The 26,080-nt window shown below is 50.0% G+C and overlaps 1 protein-coding gene across 1 annotated transcript; it reads right to left on the reverse strand.

The window, feature by feature from the left end:
• Window positions 1-20,247: 20,247 nt before the first annotated feature.
• Window positions 20,248-25,702, reverse strand: LOC135910198 (uncharacterized). The gene is made up of 2 exons (XM_065442249.2): window positions 25,290-25,702; window positions 20,248-23,377 (listed from the first exon to the last, which is right to left on the reverse strand). Exons 1-2 carry the CDS (start codon window positions 25,410-25,412, stop codon window positions 22,325-22,327), a joined length of 1,176 nt encoding a protein of 391 aa, XP_065298321.1. The 5' UTR covers window positions 25,413-25,702; the 3' UTR covers window positions 20,248-22,324.
• Window positions 25,703-26,080: the final 378 nt, after the last annotated feature.

Below are 26,080 nucleotides of genomic sequence, written 5' to 3' on the forward strand. Positions count from 1 at the left end.
CATAAATTTTCAATGGGACTTGTTCTGAAAGCTCCAGTGGTCAGTCAGATTCCTAGATGGTGGACCGGATCTTGCATCTTTAGAGCGCTCGGGGCTGCAGAATGATAGATCACGGCACCGCCGTCCAACCGTGATCGAATAAGGCTCTTGTAAAGATTCATTAAACATTTCCTGTCGCTGCCCCATGTTATGTGGTATAAAATTTTAAGTTCATTGTTTTTATGCATTTGACCTTGAGACATTTTATGTGTGGAAAAAAAGTTAATTTAGAATCAAGTATGATGCCAACGAATGTGCGTTCTTTGTTCACAGAAATTCGCTGACCATACATTTCGATACTGGGTTCTGCAATGAGCCCTCTCTTTCTTGTGAAAAGCACACAAGAACATTTGTTGAGGTTCACATTAAATCCGTTTTTTCTGCCCATTTGGACGATTTGTTCAAGCCCTGTTGTACTTGCCTCTCACATACTGTAATATTGCAGGATTTGAAAACTATCTGTATGTCGCCTACGTGAACAGAATTAAAAAAGGCTGGCGGTAATGAAGCACGAAGGGTGTTCATTTTCACGATGAAGAGCGTGCAGCTAAGTACACCTCCTTGAGGTACACCACTTTCCTGTATAAAAGGTCACGACAATACATTGCCGACTTTCACGGGGAATGTACGGTAGGACAAATAGCTTTGTATTAGGACGAGCATATTGGCACGGATGCCAATCCCCGACAAGTCTCTCAAGATTCCATAGCGCCACGTAGTGTCGAAAGCCTTCTCCATACGGAGGAATACGGATAGGAAATACCGTTTATGTAGAAAGGCGTCGCCAAAGTTTCCCTCAATGCGCACAAGATGATCGGTTGTTGACCACCCTTCTATGAAGCCACACTGAAAGTGATCGAGCATGTTGCTGAGTTCAAGGAAATGTACAAGTCTGCGGTTAACCATTTTTTCAAAAAGCTTACAAACACAATTAGTAAGAGCTATCGGACGGCAACTTGCCGCCAAGGAAGGCTCTTTACCCTGCTTACGAATAGGGACCACAATCGCTTCTTTCCTATTGGATGGGAGGTATCCCGCAGCCCAAATAGTGTTGAAAAGTTTGAGTAGTGTAAATTTGGTGTCAGTATGTAAGTTTCTGATCATGTCATACATGACTCTATCAGGTCACGGTGCAGTGCTTTTTCATGTGTTCAAGGCAGCTCTCAACTCAGCAATACTGAAAGGCCGGTTATAAGGTTCATTCTGTCTGGATTTTCGTATTATTGCCCTACATTCTTCTATTTTTTTGTATTTCAAAAAGGATTGCGATTATTGGTTTGAACTCGACACGCTCTCAAAGTGCTCCCCAAGTGAGTCAGCCTGATATTTCAGTGTTTCACCTTGCGTTTTACCAAAGGAAGTAAATATGTTTGGAACAGGGTTAATAGGATATAAGGGCGACAGACTTTGGCCTCATCTGTATACGAGTTGATACCGGATAAAAAGTTCTCCCAACTCTCTCTTCTAGCCTGTCGGCGTGTTTGCCTGCCTTGCGATTTCACTTTCTTAAAGCAGATTCTCCGCAGTGGGAGAGGCGCGTAGCAACCCCCACGCTTTGTTCTGTTTCTTACGAGCGATCCTACAGTCGTCGTTCCACCACGGGACACGCCGTTTGCATGCCAAGCCATTTACTTGTGATATACATTCAGTTGCGGCATCTATTATGAAGGCTGTAAAATATTCCACAGCAGCATCAATTCCTAACGAGGACATGTCATCCCATGAAATACTACTGAGAGTTCGGAATTTCTCCCAGTCAGCTGTATCAATCTTCCACTTAGGAGCCTGAGGTGAATATTCGTTTTCTTTATATGTTCTTAGTAGTATGGGAAAGTGGTCGCTTCCGTAATGATTGTTTGTAACTTCCCATTCGAGTTCAGGCAGAATAGAAGAAAAAACTATGCTGAGATCAATTGAAGAAAAGGTTTTTTTGGCAAGACAGTAATACGTGGGTTCTTTCTTATTCAGAATGCACGTACCACAAGAGAAAGAGAATTGTTCAACAAGTCCTCCTCCCGCATCTATACGAGGGTCGCCCCACAGGTAGTTGTGTGCATTGAAATCGCCAAGAACAATATAAGGTTATGGCAATTCATCTATGAAGGTCTGAAATTCATGTTTAGTTAATTTGTAATTTGGGGGTACGTAGAGCGAGCATACATTGATACGTTTGTTTAGGAGAACAGCACGAAACACCACTGCTTCAAGGGGCGTTTGTAGCTGCAAACGTTGACACGTTATGCCTTTCTGAATAATAATGGCAACACCACCCGACGATGCGATAGCATCATCGCGATGTCAGCGAAACGTAACATACTGTAGGAGGAAATTTGTGTGTTTCGATTTGAAGTGTGTTTCCTGTAGACATAGCACTTTTGGATTTTGTTTGTGGATGAGTTCCTGCACATCATCAAGGTTTCTAAGAAGACCTTTCACGTTCCACTGTATTATCTGTGTATCCATATTTCAAGTAAATAGGTGCTCTGTGTACGGAAACAGAAGTATTAATTACAGAGATTTCAGAGATTAGATTACAGAGCTCCTTCGAGGCCCTGTAATCGGCGTCTTGCCCTTTCTGGAGCGTTCGAGGGAGCCTCGCCGCTCCTTAGGCGCATGGCGCCCCTTGAGGATAGGTGTAGTGTCCATTGCCCCTTGTGAGGCGCCGGACACGTGCTCTTGCGAGCGAGAAGTTACCAGGGAGAGTTGCGCCTTCAAGGGCAAGACCCCTGCGCACACCAGCCCTGAGGTCGATGGGGCTCCCTGGGGATTTTGGCTGTGCCAGCTGTTGCCAGCGCTGGAAGGGACCTGGGAGGTTGAGGCAGCCTCGGCTGCGCCCACTTTCAGGGTCGATGGTCCCTTCTCCTCGGCTGACGCAGCAGCGCTAGCTGCAACCGTTGCGGGGGCAGATGGCGCAACTAACGTCTCACTTATTGTGGGTCGGACAGCCGCCGGAGCCCGTTGTGACGCTGCCCCATGACGCGCCACATCGGCAAAGGTTTTCTTGGGCAGGTATGATACCCGGCTGCATGCCTCCTTGAAAATTATGTTTTCCTTGACTTTGATTGTAACAATTTCCTTTTCTTTTTTCCAGAAAGGGCACGGCCGCGAGTACGCGGCACGCTCCCCATCGCAGTTTACACACTGTAGAGCGTTCGCACAAGCTTCAGTGGTGTGTTCGTGGGCACTGCATTTCGCACATGTTTGGCGGCCCCGACAGCTCTGCGAACTGTGGCCGAAGCACTGGCATTTGAAACATCGTAGTGGATTTGGCACGTACGGCCTAACACGGAGCTTTATGTACCCGGCCTCGATTGACTCGGGTAGGACACTTGAATTGAATGTATTAGGTGTTTGCTTGTAATCTCTTTAGCATCCCGCCTCATCTTTATTCTTTTCACATTGACAACATTCCGCTAACTAAAGCCCTCAAAGAGCTCTGCATCTGTCAGGTGAAGGAAATCATCGTCTGAGACAACGCCGCGGGTAGTGTTCATCGTTCGGTGCGGAGTCACTGTCACTTGAACGTCCCGAAATGACACGAGACTGCATAACTTTTCAAATTGTTTCAGATCCTGCAGCTCCAAGAGATCTCCGCTTGCCATCCTAGTTGCCTTGTAACCTGGACCAAGAGCCTCAGTTAAAGACTTTGAAACTAAAAATGGCGAGATTGTGCGTACTTGTGTATCTGACTTTTCCGAATGAATGAAGTGAAATCGTAGAAAGTTGGGTATTTCACGACCAAATACCTTGAATGCATCTTCAGTGCGCCCTCTTTTCTGAGGGCGATGAAGGAGGCGTGGGAAGGACTTTGCCATAGGGGAATTTCATTTTCGGCAATTACGCCAGCCACCCACCGTGGATCCCGACATGTGGTCGCTACAGGGAGTGCAAAAAACAGGTCCTGTAAGCGCCAGCTGTACGTTATCACTATAACCAAATATGAGAACGTAGGTTGCCTATTCACACAAGAATAACCCTTGCTGCCTGGCAACATTGGAAGTAAGCGGAAGCTAGGAGAAGACAGGAAAGATGAAAAGTCAGAGAAAGACGAAGCCTGGAGGGAGAGAGAGACATGAAAAGACCACTACCGATTTCCCCCGGAGCGTCAGTCCGGGGGTGCCGTCTATGTGAATCCGAGGCAAAAGAGGTGTGTTGCCGCCGCCGGGGGGCCGTAAAGGTCCAAACACCCGGCATTGGCTCAACCCACAGGATCCCCCTTTCCCCCAACACGGGTAAGCTGCGCACGGCAACACGCGGGAGGGTCCAACCCTCGTGTGCTCGGTTACGTGGTGTCGCAACACACCAAACGTCTGCTTACGCAGACGCCCCTGCGGGGGTCTTTATCTCTCTTTAATCTCTTTATCTCACATTACTGATGTAAGCGAGACGAAAAAGAGTCCTCAAAAGTCAAGAAAGAGCATCGCACCTGCAGGTGGCCATCCCACTTGCATCCCACCTCAAGGCGACAGGGAAAAGAGTTTTTCCAGCAGCAGCTCCTATAGTCCCTTGCCTACTTTCGACATTTTTTCGGTCACCACACTTAATATGTATGAGTCTCTTATACGTATTGCGTAATACGTATGAGTCTACAAATCTCCCATCATGCAATATGGTGATTCCCCACTAGATGTTACTCATCTGCGGGACACTAACACTTTTGTCAAAATCGATGTCTCCATTCTTTTACCAGACTCCCCAGCAGATTGCACGGATCCACCTGAACTACGTTGCAGTGCAGAGAACATGCTTTCAACTCCTATGACCCTGAAGAGGCAGCATGGGGACCTAAGCTCCGAGCAGGCTACACAACATGAGCTGGAAGGGTCTGACGTCAACGTAGGCACTGGGAACCATGCATCCCCTGCAGCAACCAAGCACCGACCATTCTGTACTTTCTGAGGCCGGACATGACAGCGCATCAACGTCTCACTGAGGAGATGGCCAAGTGCTACGATGTGGGCATGGATTCACCAGCCACTTTAATGGACTCTCCCGCAAGCATAGCGTCAGCGGCGTCAGGGAGGCCTGCGTCAGCAGGAGTTTGGTGTCCTGCGACACCACGTACCCGAGCTCACAAGGATTGGGACTTCCCGCGTGTAGCCATGCGCGGCGTAGCCGTATCTGGGCTAACGGGATGCTAAAGGTTGAGCCGATGCTCCGAGTTTAGACATTTAAGGCCCCCAGCCGAGGTAACACACCCCTCTGGCCTCTTCTTCACGTAAACGGCAGCCCCTGACTGAGTCACTCGGAGGAAGACGGCACTTCCCTCTCACTGTCTCTAACTCCTCAAACCTTCGTCTTCATTTCTCACTTTTATCTCCCTTGATCTCACATGACTGATGCCAGCCAGAAGAAAAAGTCTCCTCAAAAGTCAGGAAAGAGCATCGCACGTTCAGGTGGAAATCCCACCTGCATCCCACCTCCAGGCGACGTTTATAAGAGTTTTTCCAACAGCAGCTCGTACAATCCCTTGCCTGCGTTACACCTGTTTCCGCACGCCAGACTTCAATATGTATGAGTCCCTTGAAGGAGTGCACAGAAGTCTACAAATCTCCCGTCATGCAATATGCTGAGTCCTCACCAGATGTTACTCCTCTGCTAGTCACCACAACTTTTGTCAAAACGATGTCTCCATTCTTTTGCCAGACTCCGCAGCAGTTTGCACGGATGTACCTGAACCACGACGTTGCAGTGCGGAGAACTTCATCCTTTCCTCTCCTATGACCCTGAAGGGGCGGCATGGGGACCTAAGCCCCCAGCAGCCTACACAACATGAGCTGGAAGGGTCTGACGTCAACGTGGGCACTTAGAACTGTGCATCCTGCAGAAACCAAGCGCCAACCATTGTGCAGTTTCTGAGGCCGGACATGACAGCTCATCGCTATCTCACTGGGGAGGAGATGGCCAAGTGCAACGATGTGCGCATGGATTCACCAGCCTCTTTGATGGACTCTCCTGCAAGCAAGCGTCAGCGGCGTCAGGGGCGCCTGCGTCAGCAGGCATTTGGTGTGTTGCGACACCACATACCCGCGCACACGAGGGTTGGACCCTCCCGCGTGTAGCCATGCGCGGCATAGCCGTGCCTGGGCAAACAGGATCCTGGACGTTGAGCTGATGCTGGGCGTTTGGACCTTTAAGACCCTGGTGGAGGCAACACATCTCTTTGGCCTCTGCTTCAAGTAGAGGGCGCCCCCGAACTGACCCACCCTGGAGAAATCGGCACTCGCCTCTTGCTATCCTGCTCTCCTCAAAACTTCGTCTCTATCTCCCGTTTTTATTTCCCTTTATCTCACATGACTGATGCCAGCGATACGAAAAAGACTCCTCAAAAGTCGGGAAAGAGCATCCCACCTGCAGGCGACGGGGATAAGAGTATTTCAACCAGCAGCTCCGACAATCCCTTGCCTGCTTTTGATCAGTTTCCGATCGCCAGACTTCAATGTGTATAAGAGTCCCTTCAAGGACTGCACAGAAGTCTACAAATCTGCTGTCATGCAATATGGTGAGTAGTGTCCAGATATTACACCTCTGCGGGTCACCACAACTATTGTCAAAAACTATATCTCCGTTCTTTTACCAGACTCTTCAGCAGATTACACGGGTGCACCTGAACCATGTTGTAGTGCGGAGAGCTTCATCATTTCCTCTCCTATGGCCCTGAGGAGGTGGTCAGGAATGTGCATACCACCTGCAGGTGGCCATCCCACCTCCAGGCGGCGTTTATCAGAGTTTTTCCAACAGCAGCTCCTAGAATCCCTTGCCTGCTTTACACCTCTTTCCGGTCGCCAGACTTCAATATGTATAAGAGTCCCTTCAAGGATTGCACAGAAGTCTACAAATTTCCCGTCATGCAATATGGTGAGTCTTCACCAGATGTTACTCCTCTGCGGGTTACCACAACTGTTGTCAAAAACGATGTTTGCATTCTTTTGCCAGACTCCCCAGCAGATTGCACGGATGCACCTGAACCACGCTGCAGTGTGGAGAACATGCGTTCCACTCCTATGACCCTGAAGAGGCGGCATGGGGACCTAAGCCACGATCAGGCTACACAACAAGAGCTGGAAGGGTCTGACGTCAACGTGGGCACTGGGAACCGTGCATCCTCCAGCAACCAAGCACCGACCATTCTGTACTTTCTGAGGCCAGACATGACAGCTCATCGCTATCTCACTGGGGAGGAGATGGCCAAGTGCTACGATGTGGGCATGGATTCAACAGCCTCTTTGATGGACTCTCCCGCAAGCTTAGCGTCAGCAGCGTCAGGGAGGCCTGCGTCAGCAGGAGTTTGGTGTCCTGTGACACCACGTACCCGAGCTCACGAGGATTGGACCCTCCCGCGTGTAGCCATGCACGGCGTAGCCGTGTCTGGGGAAAGGGGATGCTGGAGGTTGAGCCGATGCTGCGAATTTAGACATTTGAGCCCCCCAGCCGAGGTAACACACCTCTTTGGCCTCTTCTTCACGTAAACGGCACCCCCGGACTGAGCCACTCGGAAGAAATCCGCACTTCCCTCTCGCTGTCTCACACTCCTCAAACCTTTGTCTTCATTTCTCACTTTTATCTCTCTGGATCTCACATGACTGATGCCAGCCAGCAGAAAAAGTCTCCTCAAAAGTCAGGAAAGAGCATCGCAGATTCAGGTGACCCTCCCACCGGCATCCCACGTCCAGGTGACGTTTATAAGAGTTTTTCCAACAGCAGCTCATACAATCCCTTGCCTTCTTTACACCAGTTTCCGGTCGCCAGACTTCAATATGTATGAGTCCCTTGAAGGAGTGCACAGAAGTCTACAAATCTCCCGGATGCAATATGGTGAGTCCTAACCAGATGTTACTCCTCTGCAGAGCACCAGAACTGTTGCCAAAACGATGTCTGCATTCTTTTACCAGACTCCGCAGCAGATTGCACAGACGTACCTGAACCACCTTGCAGTGCCGAGAACTTCGTCCTTTCCTCTCCTATGGCCCTGAAGAGGCGGCATGGGGACCTAAGCCCCGAGCCGCCTACAGAACATGAGCTTGAAGAGTCTGACCTTAACGTGGCCACTGGGAACCGTACATCCTGTAGCAACCAAGCAGCGACCATTCTGTAGTTTCTGGGGCCGGACATGACAGCTCATCCCTATCTCACTGGGGAGGAGATGGCCAAGTGCTACGATGTGGGCATGGATTCACCAGCCTCTTTGATGGACTCTCCTGCAAGCAAACGTTAGCGGCGTCAGGGGCGCCTGCATCAGCAGGCGTTTGGTGTGTTGCGACACCACATACCCACGCGCACGAGGGTGGGACCCTCCCGCGTATAGGCATGCGCGGCATAGCCGTGCCTGGGCAAACAGGATTCTGGAGGTTGAGCCGATGCTGGGTATTTGGACTTTTGAGGCCGTGGTGGAGGCAACACATCTTTTTGGCCTCTGCTTCACGTAGACGGCCCCGCGAACTGACCAGCCCGGGAGAAATCGGCACTCGCCTCTTGCTGTCTCTCTCTCCTCAAACCTTCGTCTATCTCTCACTTTTATCTCACTTTATCTCACATGACTGATGCCAGCGAGACGAAAAAGACTCCTGAAAAGTCAGGAAAGAGCATCCCATCTGCAGGTGGCCAACCCACTTGCATCCCACCTGCAGGTGTCGGGGATAAGAGTTTCTCCAGGAGCAGATCCTGCAGTCCTTTGCCTGCTTTTGACCTCAGTTTCCTTTGGCCAGACTTCAATATGTATAAGAGTCCCTTCAAGGATTGCACAGAAGTCTACAAATTTCCCGTCATGCCATATGGTGACTCCTCACCAGATGTTACTCTTCTGCGGGTTACCACAATTGTTGTCAAAAACGATGTCTGCATTCTTTTACCAGACTCCGCAGCAGTTTGCACGGATGCACCTGAACCACGCTGCAGTGCGGAGAACATGCGTTCCACTCCTATGACCCTGAAGAGCCGGCATGGGGACCTAAGCCACGATCAGGCTACACAACAAGAGCTGGAAGGGTCTGACGTCAACGTGGGCACTGGGAACCGTGCATCCTGCAGCAACCAAGCACCGACCATTCTGTACTTTCTGAGGCTGGACATGACAGCTCATCGCTATCTCACTGGGGAGGACATGGCCAAGTGCTACGATGTGGGCATGGATTCACCAGCCTCTTTGATGGACTCTCCTGCATGCAAGTATCAGCAGCGTCAGGGGCACCTGTATCAACAGGCGTTTGGTGTGTTGTGACACCACATACCCGTGCACACGCGGGTTGGACTCTCCCGCGTGTAGCCATGCGCGGCATAGCGGTGCCTGGGCAAACAGGATCCTGGAGGTTGAGCCGATGCTGGGTGTTTGGACCTTTAAGGCCCTGGTGGAGGCAACACACCTCTTTGGCCTCTGCTTCACGTAGCGGGCTCCCCCGAACTGACCCACCCTGGAGAAATCGGCACTCGCCTCTAGTTGTCTCTCTCTCCACAAACCCTTGTCTTTATCTCTAGCTTTTATTTCACTTTATCTCACATGACTGATGCCAGCGAGACGAAAAAGACTCCCCAAAAGTCAGGAAAGAGCATCCCACCTGTATCTCTCCTGCAGGCGACGGGGATAAGAGTATTTCTACCAGCAGCTCCTACAATCCCTTGCCGGCTTTTGATCTGTTTCCGGTCGCCAGACTTCAATATGTATAAGTCCCTTGAAGGAGTGCAAAGAAGTCTACAAATCTCCCATCATGCAGTATGGTGAGTCCTTACCAGATGTTACTCCTCTGCTAGTCACCACAACTTTTGTCAAAAACGGTGTCTCCATTCTTTTATCAGACTCCCCAGCAGATTGCACGGATGCACCTGAACCACGTTGCAGTGTGCAGAACATCCTTTCCACTCCTATGACCCTAAAGAGGCGGCATGGGGACCTAAGCCCCCAGCAGGTTGCACAACATGAGCTGGAAGGGTCTGACGTCAACGTGGGCACTGGGAACCGTGCATCCTGCAGCAACCAAGCACCGTCCATTGTGTAGTTTCTGAGGCCGGATATGACAGTGCATCAACGTCTCACTAGGGAGATGACCAAGTGCTACGATGTGGGCATGGATTCAACAGCCTCATTGATGGACTCTCCCGCAAGCTTAGCGTCAGCAGCGTCAGGGAGGCCTGCGTCAGCAGGAGTTTGGTGTCCTGTGACACCACGTACTCGAGCTCACGAGGATTGGACCCTCCCGCGTGTAGCCATGCACGGCATAGCCGTATCTGGGCAAAGGGGATGCTAGAGGTTGAGCCGATGCTGCGAATTTAGACATTTGAGCCCCCCAGCCGAGGTAACACACCTCTTTGGCCTCTTCTTCACGTAAATGGCACCCCCGGACTGAGCCACTCGGAAGAAATCCGCACCTCCCTCTCGCTGTCTCTCACTCCTCAAACCTTTGTCTTCATTTCTCACTTTTATCTCTCTTGATCTCACATGACTGATGCCAGCCAGCAGAAAAAGTCTCCTCAAAAGTCAGGAAAGAGCATCGCACGTTCAGGTGACCATCCCACCTGCATCCCACCTGCATCCCACCTTTAGGTGACGTTTATAAGAGTTTTTCCAACGGCAACTCGTTCAATCCCTTGCCTTCTTTACACCAGTTTCCGGTCGCCAGACTTCAGTATGATGATGTGTAGTGTTTTATGGCGCAAGGGCCAGGTTTGGCCAAAGAGCGCCATGACGAATGGTAGTGTTAACGAGGTATTATGGAAGATGTGACTTGGCTGTAAAGTGGTCTAAAAAATAGTCGCTGTAAAGTGCGTAAAATCTACGTGCTGTAAAATTATGGCGATGAATAATGACGAAGACTGTGAAGATTAAAATCCATCGTAAAAGAATGGTGCATTGTTTAAAATATGCGAGACGTTAAATTGCTTACAGCACTACAGCCTCGCCAGAGCCCTTGAACCACAAGGGCCTAGAGGCACGTGCTATTTAAAATAATTATCGCAGCGGCATCCTCTGGAGCGAGGAAGCGCTACGAACGTATGGGGCTAATAACATGCAACACAACATCTTTCAAAAAACCTAAGACGGCGTTGGTGTCAAAGAGTGGTTCTGGACTAAGTAACATAGCAGGATGAAGGGGGATGTGGTGCCTGTACGCTAAGAGAAAATGTTTTTTTCTTTCAGGTTCGGCTTCCCGACACTCCAGTAGGACGTGGAGGACGGTCAGCCTCTCCCCGCACCTACCACAGGTTGGAGGCTCGTTTCCCGTGAGTAAGAAGTTATGTGTTCCAAAAGTGTGTCCTATTCTAAGACGGCAGAATAGGACATCTGTCCTGCGGGATTTCGTTACAGGAGGCCAGAAACCTAATTGTGGCTTTATCACGTGCAGTTTGTTATTTACTTCTGCGTCCCACTTACGTTGCCAGTGGTTTCGCAGTTTCCTTCTTAGAAAAGGCTTCAGGTCCGTGACAGGCACAGAAGCAGTAGGACTGACTGTATGCAATGAAATTGATGTGGCCATCTGGTCTGCTAGAACGTTACCCTCGATGCCCCTATGTCCAGGCACCCAGCATATAATGACATGCTGGTTAGACATATACGCTCTACAGAGGACGGAATAGAGCTCAGTAATTACGGGGTTTCTGTGTTTACAGTGCGACTTCAAGGCTTTTACGACGCTTAAGGAGTCTGTAAATAAAATTGTTTTTTGAATATTTGATTTTCTGATATGTTTCACAGCCGACAATAGTGCATGGGCCTCAGCCGTAAATATGCTTGTTTCAGGGTGCAGCACACCGGATTCCGAGAAGGATGGGCCAATGGCTGCGTATGACACCCCGGCATGCGACTTAGAAGCGTCTGTATAAAACTCTGTGCACGAGTACTTGTACTGGAGCTCCAAGAAGTGCATTTTGATATGTGTCTCTGGCGCATGTTTTGTGACCTGTACAAAGGATGTGTCACACTCTATCAGCTGCCACTCCCAGGGCGGTACTAGCTTAGCTGGAGGCATTAGGCGTTGTTCGAGAACTGGGACATCCATTTCCCTGCTAAGTTCCCTTGCACGCAGTGAGAAAGGAAGTCTCATAGAGGGTCTGTTATGAAAAAGTGTTTCACATGTCAAGTCGTTAACGGTTGTGAAACACGGATGTTCCTTATTAGAGCGCACTTTCAGAAAATAGTTGAAGCTGATGTAAGTTCTCCGAAAATGGAGTGACCACTCATCGGACTCAACATACAGACTTTCAACAGGGCTTGTTCTAAATGCGCCAGTGGCCAGACGGATTCCCAGATGGTGTACGGGGTCTCACATCTTTAGCGCGCTCGGGGCAGCAGAGTGATATACTGCGGCTCCATAGTCTATTCGTGACCGAACTAGGCTCCTGTAAAGATTCAACAGGCACTTCCTGTCGCTACCCCATGATGTGTGGGATAGGATTTTAAGTAGGTTCATTGTTTTTAGACATTTTTCTTTAAGATGTTTTATGTGAGGAATGAAAGTGAGCCTAGAGTCAAGAATAACACCAAGGAATTTGTGTTCTTTGCTGACAGGAATTTGTTGTCCGCCCAGTTCTACACAAGGATCTGGGAGCAGGCCTCTCTTTCTTGTGAAGAGAACACAAGAACTTTTATGGGGGTTGACCTTAAATCCGTTTTCGTCTGCCCACTTGGAAACCTTGTTCAAGCCCTGCTGTACCTGTCTTTCGCATACTGTGAGGTTGCAGGATTTGAAGCCTATTTGTATATCGTCTACGTATACGGAGTAAAAAATGGCAGGTGGTAGTGAAGCACGTAGCGTGTTCATCTTGACGATAAAGAGAGTGCAGCTGAGCACGCCTCCCTGGGGAACAGCAGTTTCCTGCGTAAAGGGACGTGAGAGTTCATTGCCGACTTTTACCCGGAAGCTACGGTTTGACAAATAGCTTTCAATTGTGTTCAGCATATTTCCACGGATGCCAATTTCCGACAGGTCTCGCAAGATCCCGTAACGCCATGCCGTGTCATATGCCTTCTCCATATCGAGGAATATCGATAGAAAAAACTGTTTATGTATATAGGCATCACGGATATTTCCTTCCATGCGCACAAGATGATCGGTTGTGGACCGCCCTTCTCGGAATCCACACTGATAAGGATCGAGTATATTGTTGAGCTCAAGGAAATGTATAAGTCTGCGATTAATCATTTTTTCAAAAAGCTTACACAGACAATTAGTTAGAGCTATCGGACGGTAACTTGCCGCCAAGGAAGGGTCTTTTCCCTGCTTTAGAACAGGAACCACAATCGCTTCTTTCCATGTGGATGGGAGGTATCCCGAAGCCCAAATAGTATTGTATAGTGTAAGAAGTGTAACTTGTGCGTCAGAATGTAGGTGTCTGATCATGTCATACATGACTCTGTCTGGTCCCGGGGCAGTGCTTTTACATGTGTTCAAGGCAGCTCTCAACTCGGCAATACCGAAAGGCCGATTATACGGTTCATTCTGCCTAGACTTTCGTATGATTGGCTTACGCTCTACTATTTCTTTATGTTTAAGAAAGGATTGGGAATAGTGCGTTGAGCTCGACACTCGCTCAAAGTGCTCCCCAAGTGAGTCTGCCTGGTCTTTTAGTGTATCGCCTTGTGTGTTTACTAGAGGTAGTGAATATGTTTGTCGCCCTCTTATCCTAATTACCTTGTTCCAGACTTTGGCCTCATCTGTATAGGAATTTATACTCGATAAAAACTTCTCCCAACTTTCTCTTCTAGCCTGTCGGCGGGTTCTCCTGCCCTGGGACTTTATTTTCTTAAAGTTAAAAAGATTCTCCGCAGTGGGAGACGCTCGTAGCAACCCCCACGCTTTGTTCTGTTTTTTACGAGCGATCCTACAATCGTCGTTCCACCACGGGACACGCCGTTTGTATGCCAAGCCATTTATTTCTGATATGCATTTAGATGCAATATCTATAATGAAGGCTGTGAGATACTGCACAGCAGCATCAATTCCTAAACAAGACATGTCATTCCATGAGATACTAGTTAAGTTTCGGAACTTCTCCCAGTCGGCTGTATCGATCTTCCACCTAGGAGCCTGTGGTAGACATTCTTTTTCTTTATGTGTTTTTAGCAGTATAGGGAAGTGGTCGCTTCCGTAAAGGTTGTTGGTAACTTCCCATTCGAGTTCGAGTAGTATAGACGCGGAAACTATACTAAGATCTATTGACGAAAAGGTTCTGTTTGCAAGAGAGTAATATGTGGGATCTTTCTTATTTAGTAGGCACGCACCGGACGAAAAAAGGAACTGTTCAACGAGACGGCCTCGCGCATCGATACGAGAGTCTCCCCACAGGCTGCTGTGCGCATTGAGATCGCCAAGAACAACATAGGGCTCTGGCAATTGATCTATCAAGGACTGAAATTCATGTTTGTTTAGTTGGTAATGCGGGGGTATGTAAAGCGAGCAAATAGTGATGAGTTTGTTTAGTAGGACAGCTCGAACCGCCACTGCTTCAAGGGGCGTTTGTAGCTGTAAAGGTTGGCAAGCTATACTTATGTGAGTGACTATGGCAACACCGCCCGATGATGCGACGGCATCATCGCGATCTTTGCGAAAAGTTAGATACTGTCGCAGAAAGTTTGTGTGTTTGTTTTTTAAATGTGTTTCCTGTAAACACAGCACTTTTGGGTTGTGTTTTTGTATAAGTTCCTGCACATCATCAAGGTTTCTGAGAAGACCTCTGACATTCCATTGAATTATTTGTGTATCCATATTGGAGGTCAGTAGGTGCTGTGTGTACAGAAAGAGAAGTAGTGATTATGGAAATTACAATGATTAAATTACAGAGCCTTTCGAGGCCCTGTAACGGGAGTTTTGCCCTTCCTGGAGCGTTCGAGGGAGCCTCGCCGCTCCTTAGGCGCTAGGTGCGCCTTGAGGATAGGTGTTGTGTCCATTGCCTCTTGTGAGGCGCCGGACACGTGCTCTTGCGAGCGAGAAGTTTTCAGAGAGAGTCCCGCCTTGGAGGGCAAGACCCCAGCGCCCACCAGCGCGGAGGTCGATGGGGCTCCCTGAGGGATTTGGCTGCGCCGGCTGTTGCCAGCGCTGGAAGGGGCCGGGGAGAGTGGGGCAGCCTCGGCTGCGCTCACCTTCGGGGTCGGTGGCCCCGTCTGCTGGGTAGACGGAGCAGCGCTAGCTGCAACCGCCGCGGGGGCAGATGGCGTGACTGCCGACTCACTGCTTGTGGGTCGGACAGCCACCGGAGGCCGTTGTGACGCTGCCCCCTGACGCGCCACTTCGGCAAAGCTTTTCTTTGGCAGGTATGCTACCCGCCTTCGTGCCTCTTTGAACGATATATTATCTTTTACTTTTATGGTTACAATTTCTTTTTCCTTCTTCCAGGATGGGCACGACCGCGAGTACGCGGCGTGCTCCCCATCACAGTTTACACAGTGGAGAGCGTTCTCACAAGTTTCAGTGGTGTGTTCTGTGGCACTGCATTTAGCACAAGTTTGGCGGCCGCGGCAGCTCTGCGAGCTGTGGCCGAAGCGCTGACATTTGAAACATCGGAGTGGATTGGGCACGTAAGGCCTAACACGGAGCTTGATGTACCCGGCCTCGATTGACTCGGGCAAGATACTTGATCCAAAAGTAATTATTAGGTGCCTCGTCTGAATCTCTTTACCATCACGCCTCATCTTTATTCTTCTGACGTTGATCACATTTTGTTCGCTGAAGCCCTCCAGGAGTTCCGCTTCAGTCAGCTCAAGTAAATCATCATCTGACACAACACCACGGGTGGTGTTCATTGTACGGTGAGGGGTTACTGTTATGGGGGTCTCGCCAAATGACACTAGTTGCGGTAGTTTCTCGTATTAACGCGATAGCGTTAAGGAGCTCGTGTCGCAGAAAAGCCGGTGTCGTCGGCGTCGGGTGTCGGCGTCGGCGGCGTTGACCGTGAGCGATAAATCACGGCAGGCTCTTCATAAATAAAAAGCAACTTCCAACATTGGCCCGGTGGGAATCGAACCCAGGTCTCCGGAGTGTGAGACAGAGACGCTACCACTCAGCCACGAGTTCGATGCTTCCAAGCGGTGCAAACGCGCCTCTAGTGAATGCGGTGTTGCCTTCGAAACCAGCCGTGGAAAGTTATACTGCGGTGTATATCGGTAATTATGAACATGTAACGTACAGAAGTCACAATTACACGAGTTGCGAAGTGCGTTTCCGCTGCATTTCTTTTGCGCTTTCCGCACATGCAGAGCCATCTTGCGGCAAACACAGAAGACCCCCTCCTCTCAATGTACGGCGCTGCCCCGACAGGAGGCGCGCCGCGCGCGCATTGGGACCGCTGCCAGGCGCGTCGCGGGACTCCCTCTCCCCTGACGACGCTTCGCCGTGCTTCCGGTTTAGATTACTATCTATCTCTCTGCGCGTGCCGATCACGACGTTTGGCTGGCGCAGATCGTTTTCCCTCCGAGACACCGAGTTCTTTGGTTCGTTTCGTTCGCTCAGGCGCACGTTTCGTTGTCGCGCCGAACGCTGCGTTGCTCGACGTTCACCGCGTGATAGGTGGGCGCTAAGTCCGATGCGGGGCGCATCGTAAGTGATTGCTGTGCCGTAGCGCATTGTCTTATACCCCTTGGCGGGTCGACGGGAACGCTGTCGCGTCCCACTCTTGAAGGCGAAGCTTAAGCGTCCTCCAATTTTTGTTTTAGATCGCGGAGCTCCAAGAGGAGGTCGCCGCTTGCCATCCTCGACACCTTGTAACCTGGACCAAAAGCATCAGTCAGGGATTTTGAAACAAGGAATGGTGAAATGTTTCGGGCTACTTTGTTTGGCTTTTCAGCATGAATAACGTGAAAGCGGGGAAAATTCTGGATTTGACGTCCAAAAAACTTGAAGACATCTTCGGTGCGCCCTCGTTTCTGAGGGCGATCAGCAAGGGAAGGGAAAGAAGTTTCCATGAAAAATTGTATATGTTCGGCAACAGCGCCGACCGCCCACCACGGAGCCCAACGAGGGGACGCGGCAGAGCTTGCATACAAGTCTGCACGACGCCAGTCGTACGCCGTCACTATAACCGAATATGGTGTACCCAAGGTTGGATAGCCACACAGGGTTAACCCTTGCCGCCAGGAGAAAGGAAGTAAAAAGAAGAGAGAAGGAGACAGGAAAGGTCAAAAAGTGAGAGATAAAGACGAAGATTTGAGGAGGGAGAGACAGGAAAAGGCGACTGCCGATGTCCTCCAGGTGGGTCAGTCTGGAGGTGCCGTCTATGTGAAGCAGAGGCCAAGGGGTGTGTTGCCTCCGCCGGGGGGCCTTAAAGGTCCAAACACCCAGCATCGGCTCAACTCCCAGGATCCCCCTTTCCCCAGACACGGCTAAGCCGCGCACGGCTACACGCGGGAGGGTCCAACCCTCGTGTGCTCGGGTACGTGGTGGCGCAACACACCAAACGCCTGCTTACGCAGACGCCCCTGCGGGGAGACTTCAGTATGTATGAGTCCCTTGAAGGAGTGCACAGAAGTCTACAAATCTCCCGGATGCGAATATGGTGAGTCCTAACCAGATGTTACTCCTCTGCGGATCACCAGCCTGCGGAGCACCGACCATTCTGTAGTTTCTGAGCCCGGACATGACAGCTCATCGGCATCCCACTGGGGAGGAGATGGCTATGTTCTACGATGTGGGCATCGAGTCGCCATCCTATTTGATGGACTCTCCCGCAAGCATAGCTTCAGCGGCGTCAGGAGGGCCTGCGTCAGCAGGCGTTCGGCGTGTTGCGACACCACATACCCGCGAATACGAGGGTTGGACCCTCCTACGTGTAGACATGCGCGGCATAGCCGTGCCTGGGCAAACGGGATCTTGGAGGTTGAGCCGATGCTAGGTGTTTGGACCTTTAAGGTCCCCCGGCGGAGGCAACACATCTCTTTGGCCTCTGCTTCATATAGACGGCACCTCCAGACTGACCCACCTGGAGGAAATCGGCTGTCGCCTTTTCCTGTCCTCCTCACCATTCTCCGTCTTTCTCTCCCACTTTTCCATCTTTCCTGTCTTCTCTTCACTTGTTATTACTCGCTTATTTCCTGGCGGCAAGCGCTAACCTTGTGCATTATGCCCAGCCTCGGGTATAGGTATTTGGTTATAGTGGGGTTATACCGGTGGCGTGCGCAGAACTGGATACTTCCCGTCCTGTGTCGTCCCATGGTTGGGCACCATGGTGGGTGGCGGCCATTCCTGCCAAATTTATTATTAATACTTATGGAATCAACTTTCCCTCCACTCCCTGATTGCTCCTTCAAGAGGGGGCCACCGAAGATTCTTTCAACTGGCCGAAACGCTGCCATCTGAAACATCGGAGGGGATTTGGCACGGATGGCCTAACACGGAGGTTCATGAACTGGGCCTCGATTCACTCGGGCGGGACTCTTGAACCTAAAGTGATTATTAGGTGGTTGGTTTGGATTTCTTTGCCATGCCGCCTCATCTTAATTCTATTGATATTGATAACATTCCCTTCAGTGAAGCCCTCCAAGACTTCAGCCTAAGTGAGCTCCAGCAAATCATCGTCCAAGACAACGCCGCGGGTTGTGTTCATCGTACGGCAGGGAAGACAAGCCCTATCTATGTACGCGCTGTAAGTGATGTTTGCAATGGAATACCAACTAGTCCGTATCTGAACCCTGCTGCACCATATGTTAGCACCGGCGGAATGCAATGATTGTGCTTTTGAACGGCGATGGAAAGCTCCCAGTCAGGATTTGGTAATGCCTGCCATGTGGACTCCAATCCGTGTTTATTATCAAGCTCACCTTGAGTAATTGTCCTAGAGCAACATACTCCGGTACAGACTCAACGCTGAGCGAAGATCCTGAATTGTTGTTGCTTCTCCAGGTTATTCAACATTATCTTTCACCCCCCTCTTCGGCATATATATATAACACCAATCTTACACTTTTGCGGTTAAGCTCCTCAGTCATTTGTCGTTATTCGTCTCCAATGTCGCTGCACAGGACAACGACATCTGGAAACCGATGGTTGCCGAGGCATTCACCATTTATTCTCACTCGTTAACCTTCCCACTCAAATAGCTTGCATACTTCTAAGCATTTTTTATGGGGTTTTACGTGCCAAAAGCACTTTCTGATTATGAGGCACGCCGTAGTGGAGGACTCCGGAAATTTCGACCTCCTGGGGTTCTTTAACGTGCACCTAAATCTAAGTATATGGGTGTTTTCGCATTCCGCCCCCATCGAAATGAGGCCGCCGTGGCCGGGATTCCATCCCGCGACCTCGTGCTCAGCAGCCCAACACCATAGCCACTGAGCAACCACGGCGGGTACTTCTAAGCATGCAGTGAATAGCATTGGATAGATGGTGCCTCCTTGCCTGAACCTTTCTTGATAGACACCTTTCTATTTACTTGAGGAGAATTAAGGTAGCTGTGAAATCTGTATACATTTCCCAGCAAATTCATGTATGCCTCTTGCACTACTCGATTATGCAACGCCTCTTAAGATCGCTGTTATCTCAACTGACACAAATGCATTTTCATAATTTTTGAAAGCCATACTGATAGGTTGCTTGTACTCCACAGATTTTTGATTACCTTCTTGATGGCATGAATGTGATCCATTCTAGAATATCCCTTCCTGAAGTAAGCGCGTTCTCTTGGTTGATTAGTGCTGCCCCGATTCTATTCCAAATTGGTAAATATTTTATACAATACTCAAAGCAAGCTCATGGGCCTCTAATTCTTCAATTCTTTAACGTCTCCCTTCTTACGGATTCGTATAACCATGGCGTTCTTCTAGCTCTCTGGTACACTTGAAGTCGTGAGGCACTGCGCACGAAGAGCCGCAAGCATTTCAAGCATATTGCATTGAAACATATGTGGCATTATATTTTTTTAGAATATGAGAACACGTTTTGCCAAGTTACATGCACAACGTCTTTTGTTAGTAGGAAAGACGTTAGCCACATCTTCAAATTTATGTGTTGCGAGATCATTTTTTTTATATAGCGCCATCCACGATTGTAAAGATATCTAGTTAAACATTGCCTACTCGTTTTCGCTGAAAACGGAATCGACATTACCTGAAAATATTAGAGAACACGTACGACTCCTTTCGCACACAAATTTAACGTCCGAAAATGTGCAGCATAACTATTATACACAAGAAACCAGACTACATCGAAAGGTCTTTTATTTAACTTACGCAGATGTGCGCTGATGTTCACGCGGCTCATGCTGTTTTTTTTTTGAAGGCGATTGTTGACTAAATAACGCAACACTTCAAGAAAGTTTATTTGAACAGGAGTGATACGCACGCAGAATGCCGAAAAGAGAGAAACGTTCGGTAATGACACAATAATAAATTAACTTACAATGACGTGAAATCTTGTAAAACATGACAATACGCGCAGTAATAAAAATGTCGAACGCTGAGCGACAGTGTACAGAAATTTTAAGGCGAACAGAAAACGAATGTGTGGACGCTTATCGAACACTCGTTGACTGCCAACTTTGTCAACCCTGACATTCCTAAATGTCTGTATTTATATAATGACACCAGAAGGTCACAAGATGCGCCTAGTATGCACAAAAAGACGCGAGCAGCACAGCGAGAAACGAGGGAAAAAAAACAGAAGAACCATTGCACGTAAATGGCACATGTGCCGCAAAAACCAACGTCAATGGCGTAAGATAAGTTGACGCCGTCAGCCGCACAAGTGTTGACTATACGTGAAATCCCTGCCGTGATGCTAAAATTACCGAACGCATTGTATTGAGATATAAGGGTGGGGCATAATCCCCACAGCAGCTAAACGACCAGCAGTCCCACTTAGGACGGCCATGCTCTTCCCTAGCCTTCCAGAACTGCCAATTAGGAATGACGCACGATATCCGCAGCAGGGTAGTGGGCCGGTTCGAGCGGAAAACAAATCGACTACATGCATTTCGTCCAACTGTAAAAGACTCGTGCGTAAACAAAATCAGCGGTGATAGAGCATACAACAGCAATACGAGTATGTTCAGCCACCTAACGCAGTGATGCCATTAAACGGTGTAGGAGCGAAATTTTCTGCCCTACACACAGTAATCTGAGCAAACCCACAGTGGTTTCTTAGTGGCTTTGGCGTTGGGCTCCTAAGCACGAGGTCACGGGTCGAATCCTGGCAATGGCGGCCGGGTTTTGACGGGGTCCAAATGCGAAAACACCGGTGTGCTTAGATTTAAGTGCACGTTTAAGAACCCCAGGTCGTCCGAATGGCGCAGGTTTAGGTGCAAGTTGAAGAAACCCCATCTGTCCCAAATTACGGCGTGCCTAATCATGGTTTGGCACGTAAAATCCAATAATTTATTTTTTTTATTTTTACTTAAGCAAAACGTTGCTCCATGTGCTCTGTCATTTTCATTCTTACGCTAATATCGCTGCTGCCTGAGGTGCCAGACCTTTCTGCAAACACCTTATCAGCGGCTGATGCTGGAAACTTGAGATGCAAGACGAGAGCTCTTATCGCTCCCAACGTTTCGCGTAAAGGTCAGTGTCGCGTGAAAAACTACGCGCACGGCGTGATGAGATTACGACAGTTCGACAGCAAGGCGACACCTTCGAAGTGCCGTTCGCGACTCTCAAGCAATGATAAACTGTCACGTTATCCTTGCTCAACACTATCGGTTTTCACCTAGCGGATATTCGTGAGCGGGCGATACAAAACACTGCAGTGCAAGCACAAGTTTCTCATCGCTGCTGGTAGGAATTAACGCCAGTAATCCGACCGCTGCAATGCACAACTGCAATTTCGACGTTACTGAAGTCAAATAGAGCAAAAGCACCTCATCTGTACCTTCGCTGTTCTTGCACTAATGTTATTAAAAGGTAATGCCGTGCAGAAACTGGAGCGAAGGAGTGCTGACGTCCGACAAACACTCCAGACCTACACAACAAAGTTTGCAATGAATACTCACTGGCATCAACACGCTAGAACGCGCTGAGATAAAGACAATGCGCTAGACAAACGCCAGGTAAACGCGCTAGATAAAGCATAGGAAAGTTGCCTTTCTATACAGTCTAAACCATTCTGTCGACAAATCTGATTCTTCCCATTAGGGCAGTTGACCGCTGTTGCATCGGATATTCTAATGGCTCAGCGTCAGAGCGTAATGACGTTCTTTCTAACAAATGAAAAGAATCCCACGGCCCCCACTACCCTGACGCATACATGAGCGCACTCAGCGGGACCATCACAAAAGCTACGGGTGCGCCATCGGGAACGGAGAATCTCCGTGAAGTAGAGTTCAGCGAGGTTCAGAAATCCGTCACCGGCTCGAGCCCACTCTCACAGTGAGCCACCTGTCACAACAAAGCCGTGAGCCCCGCCGCCACCACAGTTAGCAACAATCGAAACGCACTGGCGGTGGGAGGTTCAACCGGCGGGGCGCCCGACGGTTCGTCACCAGCGAGAACTTCACTGGGCGGTGGCAGGTAGCAAGCGTCGCTCAAGGGGTCGTAGATGCGTGTTCCCGTGTGACCACACTTGCGCGGGTTGATAAAGTGGCTCCGAACGCCGAGCACGAGGTGCGACACGTCCGGCGCGTCGTGGGCGTACGAAGCCGGTCGGGCGCCGCACTCGACGGTGCCCGCCGACGATCCCCCGGCGCACCGAAAACAGTGGAAGTTGCGGTAGTTGGAGAACTTGCGCGGGGAATAAACATATGCGGTGTAGCTGGAGCACAGGACAACGTCACGTCTAGAGGCGCTCTTCCGACAGGTGGAAGACGCGAGCCGGCACCCGCGAAGACCGGGCAACTCGTGCCAGAAGGATTCGGAAGACGCGTCGGCAACCTGGAGCCTGCAGCTAAGACCCTCGGAACCGTGAAGCGCGTGGCTCATCTTGCCGTAATGTCCGGCGGCGAGGAAACGCAGCACCTTTTCGGCATTCCACGCCCTGTTGCAATGAAGTTCCAGCTGCCAGGGTCTCAAGGCCTGCACGTCGTCGTGACAGGCGGCACAGAACACGTTCGCGTACATCGTCCTCGACGCGTTGCTGTAGACGGGAACGTGCTGCAGCGGCTTCAGCTGTTTTCCGCGGCCGAGGCAGTGGTCGCGCAAGTCCGAGTCGACCGCGGGGTCGTCGGGGCACGAGGCTAGGGCGTAGAACTCACGCCCGTTCTCGAGCACGCAGCGCCAGTGCGAACCCGACACGACAGGCGCCGGTTCCGATGAGTCGCCGCGACGACGGTCGACGCAGCAGTCGCCGTACCGCGCGCAGTCGGCGTCGCATCGGCACACGTTGTCCGGGGCACCGCGAGTGCAGAGGTCCTGGCCTGTCGGGCAGACACCAGCCGCGAGGGCTTCGCGGCGCGCAGGCATCCACCAGTCCTCCCCCTCCGTGTCATCAACGATGTCCTAGTTGGTGAAACAAAAAGAAGTCACGGCACAAATTTAACCTACGGCTACTTTGAAATTGAGCTGTAAAATCAGCATGCTGCTAGGACAGTCAGATTATTTTGACCCACAATCACTCAAACGGTATTGCTAGAATAAGTAATTGGATTAAAAGAGTATGTTGTCGCCTTGCCTCTTGGTCCTGTGGCCAATTTTTTTTTCTACCATAAGATAAAATGTTTCTACCAAATATTTTATAGCGTTAGCGGCATTCAAGTGGGAAAAATATGTGTATGAAATTTGGGAAGCGGATCACGTGCCAGACCTAAAAAGGCGATGGGAAAGCTTAGAATAGCGGATTTACGCTCAACTTTACGACGTGGTTAACAGCACGACTTTGCAATCTTGAGAATGCGGTTTAGCTTATGTATCCGGAACCTCAAGGAAGTGCAACTTACTGCTAAGAAATTTTCGCATGCACCACTAAAACACCACTGATCTTTTTATATTGTTCTTGGAAGGGGGGGGGGGAGTCGAGCATCATACAATTAACGAACTGGAAGATGAGCGCTGAGATTTTAAACACTACCGCTGCATGGAATGCGCAGTTTGTACGAAAGGAAATATTGTCGGGTGTTTTCCTGAATAGAGAAGTGCAACAACTATCCACTGTGAACGGAGATGTAGACATTATATTTGTGTTTGTCACAAATGAGGGACTCTAAATCCCTTTAGACAAACAGCCCTCTGAGCAACTATTCCTCACCCGATTGACAACAAATACGCAACACCATCGTGACATGGTCTTGTCCTTTACATACATAGGCACTCTTCCTGGCACACAGCCAGACAGCTCCTGCGAAAAGGACTATCGCACCACTTTCATCTTTCACTCGTATCGATTCGAAAACGAGTGGCGCTTACGCGTTGTATTTGTACATGCCTTCTGAGAAGTAAAAAAAAACTATCGCACCACTTTCATCTTTCACTCGTATCGGTTCGAAAACGAGTGGCGCTTATGCGTTGTATTTGTACATGGCTTCTGAGAAGTAAAAAAAAAACTATCGCACTATTTACATATTTCAATCGTATCAGTGCGAAAACGAGTGGCGCTTACGCGTTGTATTTGTACATGGCTTCTGAGAAGTCAAAAAAAAAACTATCGTACCACTTTCATCTTTCACTCGTATCGGTTCGAAAACGAGTGGCGCTTATGCGTTGTATTTGTACACGGCTTCTGAGAAGTCAATGCACAATGCAGGAAGAAACCGTTGGAGTTGGCTGCATAAAAAAAGAATGGCAGCATTCTTTATCGAACTGTGGATCCACATCGCCAAGAACGTTAGCGCGGCTTCGTGAATAATCATTGCGACAGCGCACGACGCCGACTCGTCGAAGATAGGTCGAGTGAAATGAAATAAGAAAAAAAGAGAGCAGCTATATAGATAAATATAAATGGGCTCGACGCACCTACACATGAGTAGAGACCCCTCACTATTTTTAAACAGAAGTGAAGAATCAAGCTCGCTACGCATGCGGCCCCCCTTATGGTTTCTCACATTTGAACCATATTCTCAGAATGTCTGCTCTACGCAAATTGCAATCGTCTCCTCGCAGCTCTAGCCAGTGAAAGCAAAACTGGGGTGACCCTGAAACTGTGCTAAAGCAGCGCAAAGCTTTGTCTTCTCCTGGCGCATTTAGAGCGTTTTTCTTTAGGGCCGGTAGAATGGTCCGCGAAAGTAAAATAAACACTGGGAATGTATACAAAAGTTCCGGGCCTAGAAAAATTCAATGCAAACTCGCACTATTTCAGCGAAGTCCTTTTCTTTCTTTAAGCGAAATGTCAGCAGTGCAGTCAGCCGCTTGGCCAAGAACTAAACTGCTCTCGGCCAGCACGACGACAGACGCGGCTGTGGTCCGGGGCACCACGCACCTGCAGATCCCACGACAAGGCCGGAGACGCCGCAGCCACAAGGAGCGCCAGGACGAAGCACAGCAGCTCCGGCAACGGCCGCTCCCGGCGCGCGATGCGTCCTCTTCCCGGGCGCAGCAACATCGGCACGGCCGGCTCCCGCCGCTGTTGGCACCAGTCCACAACCAAGACGGCGGCGACAACACCGCATCAAGCTCCGACCGTTCACTCGACGCTCAATCCCCGCGGCGGCCTTCGGCTCTCTCCGCTAGCCCGGCACAGAAAAACCGCGGAGAGCCGCTTTCGTACTACGCGCCAGCTGCTGCCGCCGCCGCCGCTACCGCAACGGTCGCGTGGACGGACGCCGCACGTGATTTCGACGTCGGCTCCCTCCCGCCGGCTTTCGCCATTCTGGCCCTCATCCCACGCGCTGCGGCAACGCCACGCCCCCTTCCTCTCCCCTCTTACGCAACGCTCCCCTCGCCCCTTTTCAGCGCGCGTTCCCGAAGAAGGGGGATCTTACGAAGCGAATATGAAAGCCCGCAGCGGATAAGCTACGTACTCGGCGGCCCTTCTGTCGCGTCAGGGTCGCAGGGGCGCGACGTGTGACGAACGACGACTAGGTGCTCCCGTTCCGTGTGCTCAGTATGACGTCAGTGCGCCGTTTGCGGCTCTTCTCCGCGAGACGTAATTAACGCTCTGCAGGGAAGCCAGCGGCAAGGATGGAAAGTTCGCTCTCTGCAGCGGACCGCGAATAGGATGCCAGCAGTCTAAGCAATGTGTGAAATTAGTTTTACTTGAAATACAGAAAG

This window comes from Dermacentor albipictus, chromosome 8 (assembly GCF_038994185.2).
Source record: "Dermacentor albipictus isolate Rhodes 1998 colony chromosome 8, USDA_Dalb.pri_finalv2, whole genome shotgun sequence".
Taxonomy (NCBI): domain Eukaryota; kingdom Metazoa; phylum Arthropoda; class Arachnida; order Ixodida; family Ixodidae; genus Dermacentor; species Dermacentor albipictus.

Bases quoted from the DNA above. Each gene is read 5' to 3' on its own strand.
- LOC135910198 (XM_065442249.2), bottom strand. From the start codon at position 25,412: ATGTTGCTGCGCCCGGGAAGAGGACGCATCGCGCGCCGGGAGCGGCCG. The intron at 23,378-25,289 runs GTGCGTGGTGCC...TTCACCAACTAG, and splicing joins CCTTGTCGTGGGATCTGCAG to GACATCGTTGATGACACGGA.